At 38.8% G+C, this 14938-nt stretch overlaps 1 protein-coding gene across 2 annotated transcripts in view; it reads left to right on the top strand.

The window, feature by feature from the left end:
• The first annotated feature begins 273 nt into the window (after positions 1 to 273).
• Positions 274 to 14938, top strand: part of LOC115283860 (nuclear RNA export factor 2-like) — a 36868-nt gene continuing 22203 nt past the window's right edge. Inside the window, exons 1-2 of one of the 2 annotated variants that reach the window (XM_029930305.1) lie at positions 274 to 344; positions 1740 to 1837. In XM_029930305.1, coding sequence (XP_029786165.1) covers positions 1768 to 1837 — 70 coding nt within the window. In that variant the 5' untranslated portion in view covers positions 274 to 344; positions 1740 to 1767. Of the gene's footprint in view, positions 345 to 897; positions 952 to 1739; positions 1838 to 14938 lie in introns of those variants that run through there. The other variant, XM_029930304.1, reaches the window with a different exon arrangement.

The following is a 14938-nucleotide window of genomic DNA, read 5'->3' as shown; positions in this document are numbered from 1 at the left end:
CTGGAAGTCATGTGGGTACCCTCCTTCTGATGGTAATATGGAATGCTATGTTCACACGTCAGGTTCAGTTGTCTGTATCACACAAGTTGATGGACTACCAAACTCCGCAGATCAGCAGCCATGTTGCTCTTACCATCACGTGACAGGCAAAGCCCTTGCAGTCACGTGAAGACTCCAGCTATCCAATCGCTGTCGGTCACGTATATCCGATGGTCACGTGTGCCAAATCGTCACGCGTGCCTCAGCTTTCTCAGTCACGCGAAAGTCGTCGAGGGTTCCTGAACCTGAGGTCGCTTAGATCTTTCCGCTAAGTGGACTCTGCCAGTCAAGACCGTGGAAATCAGGTAGACCTCAACAGCTGTGGGTTACGCGGATCCCGCAGTCATGTGATTTCCCCCTACAGTTGGGTGTGAGTGTGTGTGCTTTTAAGTGTTTGAAGAGTCTCCTGAAGTGTTACGAAACTTAGCTTTCTGACAAATCAGACCTATATGTGCAGACTTTTTAAATTGTGGTTTGGGGGCGCCTGGGTAGTTCAGTCAGATGAGCGTCCGGCTTCAGCTCAGGACATGATCTCACGGTTCGCGGGTTTGAGGCGCGCGTCCGGCTCTGTGCCGACAACTACCTCAGAGCCTGGAGCTGCTTCAGATTCTGACTCTCCCTACCTCTCTCTCTGACCCTCCCTCCCTCTCTCTCTGACCCTCCCTCCCTCTCTCTCTGACCCTCCCCTGCTTGTGCTCTCTTTGTCTCTCAAAACTTAAAAAAAAAAAAAAAAAAAAAAACTACGTAAAATTGCATTCTGACAAAGGGGAAACTTTCAAGGGACTCTGATTCAGGTACCGGCTTTTCCACCAACTTGTATACCCTGCCGTGGCAAGAAGTACTTGGGTAGGTGCGGCAGCAGCAAATACTACATGTTTACTTGGAGAATTGGCACGAAAGGATGTGGTAGAGGTTCGTGAACTTCCCTCAATGTCCGGCCTCTAGAAACGCGGCGCCATCTCTTTCCCCTTTCTCTTCCCCACCCCCACACCAAAGCTGTATTCTTGATACGTGTTAACTGTCTGTGCAGTATAATGGCTTTGTCTGCCTTCCTCTGACCATAGTGTTATCAAGGACTCCAGAGGCCTTCTAAAATGCTAATTTGTATAACAGACAAATCTGATTTTAGTTTCTGTCTGTTACTTGCTTCACTAGAAAAGAGGGAAGAAGACTTTTTAAAGAATTGGTCATTTTTTTCAATAAAAGTGTGAAAGTTCAACTATACTCACAAAAATGTTTTTAAGTGTGAAAGTAGCCATTATATGAAGTATCAAAATATATTTCTTATATTTATTTTGTAGTTCAGCAGTTTCTCAAACTACACATTGTGCACATATAATTTTGTGCTATTACTTTCTAAATGGCTTAAACTAACCTAACCAGACACTATTAGCTTCTAATTTTCGCCCTGATTTTCTATCCATTGCTTCTTAGACTCCTTGAAAACCCGCGCCCTCCCTCCTTTCCTTCATGTGGAAAAAATTGTCATTTTATTTAAGAAAAGCATATTAAGTAAAATTACAGGTGATACATTTCATAAAGACAGTGTAGGTGTTAGTGAATGAGTAAAATTCACCAAATAAAGGATTATGTTTACATTTATGGAGTTTTAAAATATTGTTTGATAGATGGTTAAGGAATATTTTCATGTGTAATATTTTTATTATATTATATCCACTTCATGTTTTCTCTCATTTCAGCACTCCCAAGTTTGATCTATAAAACACTATGTCTCAAAGACAGCAACAACAAAAAAGTATTGTTCCATTAAAGAAGTGTGAGACATACAGAAAGGAAGGTAAAAGAATTTTTATATTGTCATATTTTTAGGATAACTATGATAATATGCAATTTGAGTATCAGAGAGGTAGTGTGAGCCCATTCAGGCTGCTATAACAGAACATCATGGAGTTTACAAGAGGAAGGGTTGCAAAGTGAGCCAATTCATAGTATATTTTACAGAACCAAGTCTTTTTGCTATTATAAATTATATATTACTATGAAATATTTTCTGTTTGTTATAATTCTTTTGTGTATATTAGTATTACATCCAATAAATTGGATAATCTCTATTCTTATAATTTTCTGTAGACTTGAGTTTTTTAGGAAGATGGTTTTGTTTCTTCACTATTACGCATTTTAATAATTTATGTATACATGTCTGTATGTATTTATTTTGGTTTATGGCACTCACTCACTGCCTAAGAAATGCAGCAAGATGTTGAACAGAACTAATTATATGAGTCATCTTTACCTCTTGATTTAATATGGAATGCTTTTAATGTTTCACTATCATGTATGGTGTTTGTTGTAGTTTAAAAACAAACAAAACAAACCTGTTATTATTTTAAAGAAATATCTCTCTATTCTTGGCTAGCTAATAATTGTTGCTTAATCTTGATTGGTTATTGAATTTAATGGTATGGTTTTTTTCCCCTGAAGCCTTTGTGATGATTATCCTTTTCCTGCTCCTCTATCTTATTAATGTGTTGGATTATATTATGGATCTCCTAATGTTAATCCAACACTGCAAGCTTGGGATAAACACAACTTTATAATGTTGTATTATCTGTTTTAGCCATTGCTGGATTTGGTTTGCTACTATTTCTAACTTTTGCATTTCTATAGCTAATTAGGATTGAAAAGCAATTTTGTCTTTTTGTGCATTTTTTGTCAAGAATCCTCTTTCTATTAAAAATGAATACTCTTTAGGGGTGCCTGGGTGGCTCAGTCAGTTGTGTATCCAACTTTGGCTCAGGTCATGATCTTGCATTCATGGATTCGAGCCCGGCAGCAGGCTCTGTGCCTGGAGCCCATTTCGGATTCTGTTTCTCTCTCTCTCTCTCTCTCTCTCTCTCTCTGTCCCTCCCCTGCTCATGCTCTGTCTCTCTCTGTCCCTCAAATAAATAAAATAAAATGTTAAATAAATTTTAAAAGAATACTCTTTATATTATTATTTTCTATTCAATTTAAAAGAATAATATTTTATGACATGTGAAAATTTGAAATTCTATATGTCCATGGCATACATAAAGTTACATTAGAGCATGGCTTTTGGCAAACAGCAGCAGATTTGACTAGCTCCATCAACGACTAAAAAGCCTGCAAAGCCTCAAATATTTATGAACTGATCCTTTCCAGAATAGTTTGTTGAACTCTGGCTTAAGAGTAAGGGTTCTTAAAGCTAGTGCACAGTAACTGGTAAATGGCTGGAAATGCCTTTTACTAGCCCAGGAACATTTACTGTAGTCTCTTGTGACTTCATTGTGGAGTTTTTTCTTAGGAGTCCATTTGTTCATGGTGTGGCTCAGTTGTGGGAACTGATTTTTCAACCATTCAAATATGTAAAAGCTTACAGGGCCCACAGAAACAGGCCACAGGGTAGGTTTGGTCCATGGGCCAGTTTGCAAATTCCCTCCTCAATGCTAATGGAACTACTAGGTCTCCAAAACAACACTGGGGGAAAGATCAGCAAATGAGATGGAAGTCATTCTTAGGATCTTCTGGCAAGCCTAACAACAACAACAACAACAACAACAACAAAAAAAAAAACTAATACTTTAGCACAGTGGTTTTCAATCTTGGTTGCACACTGCAGTCATGTGGAGAGTTTTAAAAATGTAGTTACCTAGTCTGATTTCAATTCTACTTTAATTGTTGTGGGTGTAGCCTGGTGCTAGTAGTTTTTTTTTTCAATCTTCCCCAGTGGCTTTAGCATGTGAACAAGGTTCAGAAGTATCTGAACGATTTAAATGATTAGAATGCAAGTATTTAACAATATTTAATTTTGAAATTTATACTTGTGATTTTGGAATAATAATATTATATCAATAGATACATATATCATGCCAACAGTAATAAATACATAGCTATGCTGGAGGTATGAAATAAAAATTCTCATGTAAGAAAGAGAGAAGAATCTCTTTTTTAAAAAAGAAAAGAAATGGGAAAATACAGTGGTAAATCAGGGGTCACCAGTGGTAGGGTCAGGAAGGAAGCTAAACCATTGGCAAGGCCAGAACATGGTGTAGGTGAAAGCCAAACACTCACAAGCACAATGCTGAATGACAGTGAAGCTTTCTATGCAGGAGGCAGTCATAACCCAAGGTAAAGATGGAAGAGATAGAACAAACTCAATAAATCAAATTATTTTCACTAAGAGAGTATAAAAAAAAGAAAACATGGAAAAGGCTAAACAGAACCTGAAGAAAATATTTTCTAGAGGGATAAAGGAGTGGTAAAGGAAGAAATTATACCCGTTATCAAAGAATAGAAAATTTTACTGATTTTACTGATCAAGTAAAATTGCTGATTTAACATAAATATCAACTTTGATTTCTTCCTGATATCTCATTAAATCAATATCAAAGGTAAACAAGTACATACAATGGGATAGTACTCAACAATTAAAAAGACAAAAACATGGGTGGATCTCAAAAACATTGTGCTGACTTGAGGAAGCTAGACACAAAAGCACACAGAACATATGATTCCATTTATATGAGCTTCCAGAGCAGGCAAAACTAATATATAGTGACAGAATGCAGATCAAGGTTTACATGGAGCTTAGAGATGAAGAGACTAATTGGGAACCTCTTGATCAAGGTGGTGGCTAGTTCTAATCACGGATTTTCACATTTAAGTAGTTTGGGATCAGGATAAATTGGGTCAATCATCCAAAGTGTTGCAGCTTTTGGGGCACCTGGGTGGCTCAGTTGGTTAAGTGTGCCGCTTCAGCTCAGGTCATGATCTCACACCTCGTGGGTTCGAGCGCCGCTTCGGGCTCTGTGCTGGCAGCTCAGAGCGTGGAGCCTGCTTCTGATTTTATGTGTCCCTCTCTCTCTGTCCTTCCCCTGCTCATGATCTGTCTCTCTCTGTCTCTCAAAAATAAATAAATGTTTAAAAAAAACTTAAAAAAAAACAAAGTGTTGCAGCTCTCTAATCATTGAGGAGATAGGGGGATCTGATTATCAATAATAAATTGTAATAAATTGTTTCTATTGTGCTGTGTACTGAGTCAACAGGAGTAGTGCTTCTCCTCAACCACTTGACAAAAACCCCAACCCAGCCTTATATACAAGTAAAGCGTGGTCATGAAAGTATAAATATTCTGCATTCCAACCACCCATTTATTTTTTTTATTTTTTTTAATTTTTTATAATAGTTTATTGTCAAATTGGTTTCCATATAACACCCAGTGCTTCTCCCCACAAGTGCCCAACCACCCATTTATAAGCACAGTTGACATTCATGTTCTTTTACCTTGGCTTCTTTATGTTTTTATTTATAAATCAAAACATAGATTTTTACTAATATTTACTTCTGAGTAATATAACGTGCATTTTTTAAATTGTGGTAAAAAACACATAACATAAAATTTACCATCCTAACCATTTCTAAGTGGTTCAGTACTGTTAAGTGTATTCACATTGTTGTGAAATCGATCTCCAGAACTTTTTAATCTTGGAAAACTGAAACTCTTGGCCCTCTTCCCCCAGTCCCTGATAACTACCATTCTACTGTCTGTTTCTATGAATTTGACTACCTTAGATATCTCATAAGACTGGAATCCTGCAGTATTTGTCTTATTCTGATCAGCTTATTTCATTTGGCATAATGTTTCATCCATCTTGTACCAGGTGACTGGATTTCCTTCCTTTTTAAGGCTGAATAACATCCTACTATATGTATATAGCAAAATTTGTTTACCCACTGGTCCATCAGTGAACAGTTTGCCATCTACTTCTTGGTTTTTTCTGAGTAGTGCTATGAACATGTGTGTGCAAATATCTCTTTGAGACTCCACTTTCAATTCTTGTGAATATTAACACCCAGAATTGGGATTGCTGAGTCATATTGTAGTTCTATTTTAAAATTTTTGAGGAATCTCCATACTATTTTCCATAGAGGCTGTACTGTTTTGCACTTCCACGAACAGTGCATAAGCGTTCTCATTTCTTCACATCCTTGCTAACATTTTGTTTGGGTTTGTTTTTTGTTATTGTAGTTTTGTAGCCATCCTAATGGTGTGGGTGGTATTTCACTGTGCTTTTTGTTTGCATCCCTCTGCTGATTAGTGACGTTTCCTTCTATTCCTAGTTTGTCAAGTGTGGTTTTTTAAACGTTTATTCAGCTTTAGAGAAACAGAGTGTTTGGAGAAGGGACAGAGAGAGACGGAGACACAGAATCTGAAGCAGGCTCCAGGATCTGAGCTGTCAGCACAGAGCCAGATGCAGGGCTCAAACCCATGAACCACAAGATCATGACCTGAGCCAAAGTCTGATGCTAACCCTACTGAGCCACCCAGGCGCCTGGTGTATAAGCCTTTTAAAGCGCTGTTGAATTTGGTTTGTTCATATTTTGTTGAATATTTTGCACGAATATTCACCAGGGATATTGGTCTATAGTTTTCTTATAGTGTCAGTCTGGCTTTACTATAAGGGTAATACTGGTCTTATAGAATACATTTAGAAGTGTTCCCTCCTCAATATTTTGGACAAGTTTCATGTTGCATTCATTCTATATTTGATAGAATTCTCTAGTGAAGGCCTCTGGTCCTGGGCTTTACTTTGTTGCAAGTTTTTTGATAATTGAATCACTCTCTTTGCTCGTTATTGATCTGTTCAAATTTTCTTTTTGTTTTTAATTGAAGTTCAAGTTAACATACAGTGTAGTACTGGTCCCAGGAGTAGAACCCAATGACTCATAATTTCCATTTAACACCCAGTGTTCATCCCAAGTGGCCTTCTTAGTGCCCATCACCATTTGGCCCATCCTTCTACCAACCTGCCCTCCAGCAACCTGTTTGTTTGTTCTCTGTATTTAAAAGTCTATTATGGTTTGACTCCCCATCTGTTTTTATCTTATTTTTCCTTCCCTTCCACTATGTTCATCTGTTGTGTTTCTTAAATTCCACAAGTGAGTGAAATCATATATTTGTCTTTGTCTGATTGATTGTTTTGCTTAGCATAATACACTCTAGTTCTGTCCACATTGCTGCAAAAGCAAGATTTCATTTTTTTGATTGCCAATTAATATCCGTTTGTGTGTGTGTGTGTGTGTGTGTGTGTGTGTGTGTGTGTGTGTGTATCTCACATCTCCTTTATCCATTAGTCGGTGGACATTTCTGTTTTTTCCATAATTTGACTAGTGTTGATAGTGCTGCTATAAACATTGGAGTGCATAATTTTCTATTTCATTATGATTCAGTCTTGGTAGTTTGTTTTTCTAGGGAATCATTTCTTCTAGACTTTCCATTTCATTGGCATACAATTGTTCATAGTATTTTCCTATAATTGTTTTCATTTCTGTATTATCAGTTGTAATGCCCATCTTTCATTTTTTATTTTAGTTACTGGAATCTTTATTTTTTCTTAGTGAGTCTGTCTAGAGGTTTGTCAGTTTTATCTCTGACAACTCTTTGTTTCATTGATTTTTTCTATTGTTTTTCTCAAGAAAAATGAATGGTGAATAATTATTTTAATGTATTATTGAATTCATTTTGTTAGCATCTTGTTGAGAATTTTTGCATCCATGTTGATCAGGGATCATGGCCTGTAATTCTCCTTTGTAGTGGGGTATTTGTTTGGTTTGGGAACCAAGGTAATGCTAGCTTCATAGAATGGTTTGAGAGCTTTCCTTCCATTTATATTTTTTGAAACAGTATGAGAATAATAGGTATTATGTCTCTTTTAAATGTCTCATAGAATTCTTCTGGGAAGACATCTGGCCCAGGACTCTTGTTTGTAGGGAGACTTTTGATTACTGATTCAACTTCTTGATAGTTATGGACCTGTTCAAATTTTCTATTTCATCCTGTTTGAGTTTTGGTAGTGTGTGAGTTTCTAGGAAGTTGTCCATTTCTTCAAGATTGTCCAGTTTGTTGGCACATAATTTTTCATATTACTCTCTTTTAATTGTATTTCGGTGGTGTTGGTTGTGATATCCCCTCTTTCATTTGTGATTTTATCTATTTTGGGTTCTCTCTTTTCTTTTTGAGAAGTGTGACTAGAAGTCATCAATTTCTTTTTTTGTTTTCTTTTCTTAAAAAATTTTCATACAGCAACATTGACTTTATTTTTTGGTGTACAGTTCTACAAATTTTAGCCCATGCATAGACTTTTATAATCATCTCCACAGTCAGGATACAGAACAATTCTGTCACCCCCCCCAAAAAAAATGCCCACATGCTATAAGTCTATAGTCATGCTCTGCCAAACCCCAATGCCTGGCAAGCACTGATTCTTCATCATTATAATAGTCTTTGAGAATGACATTTAAATGGAATTATATTGCATTTAACCTTTTGAGACTGGCTTCTTTCACTTGGCAAAATGCCTTTGATATTTATACCAATTGTTACATGTATCAATAGTCCCCCCCACCTTGTATTATATAATCGTACCATAGTTTATCTATTTACCCATTGGAGGACATTTAGGGTTTAGTGATTATGAGTAGCTCGTTTTCATTTGTGTATGTACCTAAGTTTTTTTCTCTCTAAGGCAAACACTCAAGAGTGGGGTTGCTGGATCATGTGGTAAGTGAATGTGTAACTTCATAGGAAATTGCTAAACTGTTTTCCAGAGTGACTGTACCATTTTGCATTCCGAGAGCAGAGTATGAGAGTTCTGGTTGCTCTGGAACTTCTGAGCACTTGGTATTTTTTATCCTCGCCATATTAATAGATGTATACACACATCTCATTGTGGTGGGTTTTTTAAAATTTAAATTCAAGTTAGTTAACATACAGTGTAGTCTTTGCTTCAGGAGTAGAACCCAGTGATTCATTTCTTATGTATCACACCCAGTCCTTATCCCAACAAGTGTTCTCCTTAATGCCCATCACCTATTAGCCTAACCCCCCCCACCTGCCTCCCACCCAGCAACGTTCACTTTGTTCTCTGTATATATAAGAGTCTCTTATGGTTCCCCCCACTCTGGTTTTTTTTTTTGAAATTTTAATGTTTATTTATTTTTGATAGACAGAGAGACAGAGCCATGAGCAGGGGAAGGGCAGAGAGAGAAGGGGACACAGAATCTGAAGTCTGCTCTGGGCTCTGAGCTTTCAGAACAGAGCCTGACGCGGGGCTCAAACTCATGAACCACAAGATCATGACTTGAGCCAAAGCCGGCCACTTAACTGACTGAGCCACCCAGGCACCCCTCCCCCCACTCGGTTTTTATCATATTTTTCTTTTCCTTCCCCTATGTTCATCTATTTTGTATCTTAAATTCCACATATGAGTGAAAACATATGATATTTATCTTTCTCTGACTGATTTATTTCGCTTGGCATAATACATTCTGGTTTTATATCCACATTGTTGCAAATGCAAGATTTTATTCTTTTTCATCGTCAAGTATTATTCCATTGTGTATATGTATGTGTGTGGGTATGCCATATCTTCTTATCCATTCATCAGTCAATGGACATTTGGATTCTTTCCATAGGTTGGCTATTTATTGTTGATAATGCTGCTATAAATTTTGGGGTGCATGTGCTCCTATGAGTCAGCATTTTTGTATCCTTTGAATAAATACCTAGATGAGCAATTGCTGGGTCATAGGGCAGTTTTATATTTAAATATTTGAGGAACCTCCATACTGTTTTCCACAGTGGCTGCACCAGTTTGCATTCCAATAAACAGTGCAAGTTTCCCCTTTCTCTGCATCCTCGCCAACATCTGTTGTTTCCTGAGTTGTTAATTTTAGTCACTCTGACATATATTAGGTGCTATCTCATTGTGGCTTTGATTTGTATTTCATTGATGATGAGTAATGTTGAACATATTTTCATGTGTCTGTTAGCCATCTGGATGTCTTCTTTGGAAAGTGTCTATTCATTTTTTCTGCCCATTTCTTCACTGGATTATTTGTTTTGGGGTTTGTCAATTTTGTTTATTCTTTCTTTTTTTAATTTTTTAATGTCTATTTTTGAGAGAGACAGTACAAGTAGGGGAGAGGCAGGGAAAGAGGGAGACACAGAATCTGAAGCAGGCTCCAGGCTCCAAGCTGTCAGCACAGAGCCCAACATCGGGCTCAAACCCACAAACTATGAGATCATGATCTGACCAGAGGTTGGACGCTTAACAGACTGAGCCACCCAGGTGCCCAATTTTGTTTATTCTTTCAAAAGACCAGCTTTTGGTTTCATTAATCTGTTCTGTTTTTGTTTGTATGTTTCTATACTGTTTATTTCTGCCCTAATCTTTATTATTTCTCTTCTGCTGCTGGATTTGGGCTTTATTTCCTGCTCCTTTTCTAGCTGCTTAGAGCTAAGGTTAGGTTTTGTATTTGGGACCTTTCTTGCTTCTTGAGATAGGCCTGAATTGCAATGTACTTTCCTCTTGGAAGTGCCTTTGCTACATCCTAAATGGTTTGTTTGGACTGTTATGTTTTCATTTTCATTTGTTTCCATGCATTTTTTTTAAATTTCTCCTTTAATTTCCTGGTTAACCCCTTCATTCTTCAGTAGGATGTTCTTTAACCTGCATGTATTTGAGGGCTTTCCAAATGTTTTCTTGTGCTTGATTTCAAGTTTCATACTATTGTGATCTGAAAATGTGCATGGTATGATCTCGATTTTTTTATATTTATTGAGGGCTATTTTGTGACCCAGTATGTGATCTATCTTGGAGAAAGTTCCATGTGCACTCATGAAAGAAGGTGTATTCTGCTGCTTTTGGATGAAAAGTTCTGAATATATCTGTTAAGTCCATATGGTCCAGTGGATCATTCAGGGCTATTGTTTCCTTATTGATTTTCTGTCTAGATGATATGTCCATTGCTGTAAGTGGGGTATTAAAGTCACCTGCAATTATCACATTATCAATAAGATTGCTTATGGTTGTGATTAAGTGTTCTATATATTGGGTGCTTCAAATTGGGTGCATAAACATTTACAATTGTTAGCTCTTCTTGATGGATAAACCCCATAATTATGATATAATGCTCTTCTTCATCTCTTGTTACAGCCTTTAGTTTAAAATCTAGTTTGTCTAAGTATGGCTACTCCAGCTTTCTTTTGACTTCCAGTAGCATGATAGATGGTTCTCCATCCCCTCACTTTCAATCTGAAGGTGTCCTCAGGTCTAAAATGGGTCTCCTGTGGGCAGGAAATAGATGAATCTTGGTTTTTTATCCATATTGATGCCCTATGTCTTTTGATTGGAGCATTTAATCCATTTACATTCAGCATTATTATTTAAAGTATGGATTTATTGGCATTGTGTTATTTGTAGGTTTCATGCTTGTGGTGATATCTCTGGTCCTTTGTAGTATTTGCAACATTCCACTCACAGAGTCCCCCTTAGGATCTCTTGTAGATCTTGTTTAGTAATGATGAACGCCTTCAGTTTTTGTCTGGGAAAACCTTTATCTCTCCTATTTTTTTAAATGTTTTATTTATTTTTGATACAGAGAGAGACAGGCATGAGAGGGGGAGGGGCAGAGAGAGAAGGAGACACAGAACCGGAAGCAGGCTCCAGGTTCTGAGCTAGCTGTCAGCACAGAGCCTGATGTGGGGCTCGAACCCACGAACGTGAGATCTGACCTGAGCTGAAGCCGGAGGCTTAACCGACTGAGCCACCCAGGCGCCCCTCTCTCCTATTTTGAATAACAGCCTTCCTTGATAAAGAATTCTTGGCTGCATATTTTTCTTATTCAGCACATTGAATATTTCCTGCCACTGCCTTCTGGTCTGCCAAGTGTCAGTAGACAGGTCTGCTACTACCCTTAGGTGTCTACCCTTGTAGGTTAAGGCCCATTAGTCCCTAGCTGCTTTCAGAATTTTCTCTTTATCTTTTCATTTTACCAGTTTCACTATGATATGTTATGCAGAAGATGGATTCCTCTTACATCTGAAGGGAATTCTCTCTGCCTCCTATATTTCCCTGTCTATTTCCTTACCAAGATTGGGGAAGTTGTCAGCTATGATTTGTTCAAGCAAACCTTCTGCCCCTATCTCTCTTCTTTCTTCTTCTTCTTCTTCTTCTCCTTCTTCTTCTTCTTCTTCTTCTTCTTCTTCTTCTTCTTCTTCTTCTTCTTCTTCTTCTTCTGGAACTCTGATGATATGGATATTATTATGCTTCATTGAATCACTAAGTTCTCTAATTCTCCCCTCATGGTCTAGAATATTTTTATGTCTCTTTTTTCAGTTTCATTTTTTTCCCTTAATTTTATCTTTTATTTCACTTAATTTCCCCTTGTCTCTTCAATCCTTGCTGTCACCGTATCTAGTTTATTTTGCTCCTCATTTACAGCATTTCTTAATTCATCATGACTATTTTTTAGTTCCTTAATCTCTGCAGCAATAGATTCTCTGCTGTCTTCTATGCTTTTCTCAGGCCCAGCAATTAAGTGTATGATTATTATTCTAAATTCTTGATCAGATATATTGTTTATATCTGTTTTGAGAAATTCCTTAGCTGTCATTTTTTCTTAGAACTTTTTTTGGTTTTTTTAAATATTTTATTGTCAAATTGGTTTCCATACAACACCCAGTGCTCTTCCCCACAAGTGCCCTCCTCCATCACCACCACCTCTTTTCCCCCCTCCCCCTTTCCCTTCAGCCCTCAGTTCATTTTCAGCATTCAGTAGTCTCTCAAGTTTTGCATCCCTCCCTCTCCCCAACTCTCTTTCCCTCTTCCCCTCCCCCTGGTCCTCCATTAGGTTTCTCCTGTTTTCCTGTTAGACCTATGAGTGCAAACCTTATGACCCAGCAATAGCACTGCTAGGGATTTACCCAAGAGATCCAGAAATGCTGATGCATAGGAGCACATGTACCCCAATGCTCATAGCAGCAATGTCAACAATAGCCAAAACATGGAAAAAAGCCTAAATATCCGTCACCTGATGAGTGGATCAAGAAGATGTGGTATATATACACAATGGAGTACTACATGGCAATGAGAAAGAATGAAATGTGGCCATTTGTAGGAAAGTGGATGGACCTTGAGGATGTCATGCTAAGCGAAATAAGTCCGGCAGAGAAGGACGGAAACCATATCTTAGAACTTCTTTTGAGGAGAATTTTTCTGTTTCTTCATTTTGGTTAGTTTTCTGCCCCTTATGTGCTTTAAAACTTGTTATGTATCCTGTGCCTGAGAGCACTGCTATATTAAAGAGGGGTCATGGGGCGCTTGGGTGGCTCAGTCAGTTAAGCCTCCGACTTCGGCTCAGGTCAGATCTCACGTTTGTGGGTTCGAGCCCCGCGTCGGGCTCTGTGCTGACAGCTAGCTCAGAGCCTGGAGCCTGCTTCTGGTTCTGTGTCTCCTTCTTTCTCTGCCCCTCCCCCTCTCATGCCTGTCTCTCTCTGTATCAAACATAAATAAAACATTTAAAAAAAAATAAAGAGGGGTCATGCACTGTCCAGGGTCTGGCCCTTCAGGAGGTGTTTTTTAAAGTGTTACATGCTCTATGTTGTTGTGACTCTGGTTGCTTTATCTCCCTACTCTTAGTGATGGTTTGGATCCTCCAGCAGGTGTGTTTGATTTGTTTGTTGAAGTAACCTTGGAAAAAATATTTTAAAGAAAAGAAAGGGGGTGGTGGTGGTGGAAACGGCTGTATCCCATACAAAGAGAGAAAGAACAGGGGCAGGGAAAAAGAAAAGAAAAGAAAAATGGCCAGACAGAGAAACTATATGGCTTAATCCAGAGAGAGAGAGAGAGAGAGAGAGAGAGAGAGAGAGAGAGAAGAGGAGAGGAAAATAAAGAAGAAGATATAGAACAGGTATAAAGAGAATAGATTAAATATGTCTGCTTAAACAAACCAACAACCAGAATAACCAGACTAGAGAAGGGAAGAAATATGAAGGAGAAAAGGAAGATACATATAATATATTTTAAAATATATAATATATATATTATATATATATATATATTAAATAAGATTTGTCCAAGAATAAATCAGAAAATGCAAAACCACTGGGTGCCTTGGCACCAGTGGCAACACTGGCCTGGAGGAGGGGCTGTCTGGTTGGTCAGCGTCAATTTCACTTTGGTAGATACACAGTTACCAGGCGTGGAGGGGCATGGTTTGATGTAGGTTGGTCCTGCATCCACTGTGGGTCTGTCACCCGTTCCCTAAAGCCCCACCTTGTTGGTGATGGGGAGAAAAATGGCAACAACCCAGTCTCTCCTCCCCACACTAGGTGTCCCAAACCACTGTGTCCTGGCAATGCTGCAGGGGCACAAGCAGGCTATTTTTATGCCCCCCCCATAGTCTCCCATGCCTCCCTGGGGCTCATCTGGGGTTCAAACCCAGATGTCTTAACAGGTCCCGCTCCACGTGCACCCTGGTTCCAGGGAAGTGCTACTCCATCCCACTGATGAAAAGCCTCCTCACAGTGCTGCGCAGGGATGAACTAGGCAGTTTGTCCTGCTCCACCAACTCCTACACTTCCCTGGCACTCAGCTGGGATTTGAACTCTGATGTATTAAAGGCTCCCGCTCTGCACACCCTGGTTCCAAGGAGGTGCTGATCACCCTGCATGGCTTCTAGCTGGAGGGCCCAGGCAGGGTCCTTTGTCTTTTGAACAGCTGTGTACTTTCTTCCCACAGCACTCAAGGGAGAGAATTGCTTCCTCCCACGGTGAACTGCGCCTCTGAACTAGTAACTGGGTCCAAGACTGGCTCCTCTCCTCCGCAGGTGTGCAAACAAGGATGCTGGCTCGAGTGCAGAGAAAGCCCCACAGTTAGAGATTGGATCTTTCTCCGTTTTTTTCTGATCCCCATTCCATGGTTTTTCCCTCATCCAAATACAGTCCTACACTTCCACAGCCTCTCTTTCTCTTCCTTTTGTCTCTCCACAGAAGGGTATCCCTCCCCTCCACGCCTATGCAGCCCATTTTATCTCTCCCAATTTGCAATCACGCACCTATGGCCTGCCAGGTTGTCCT

Source organism: Suricata suricatta, chromosome X (assembly GCF_006229205.1).
Source record: "Suricata suricatta isolate VVHF042 chromosome X, meerkat_22Aug2017_6uvM2_HiC, whole genome shotgun sequence".
In the NCBI taxonomy this organism is placed as follows: domain Eukaryota; kingdom Metazoa; phylum Chordata; class Mammalia; order Carnivora; family Herpestidae; genus Suricata; species Suricata suricatta.
The sequence above is the reverse complement of the archived record's forward strand: the minus strand, read 5'-3'. Positions and strand labels throughout refer to the sequence as shown.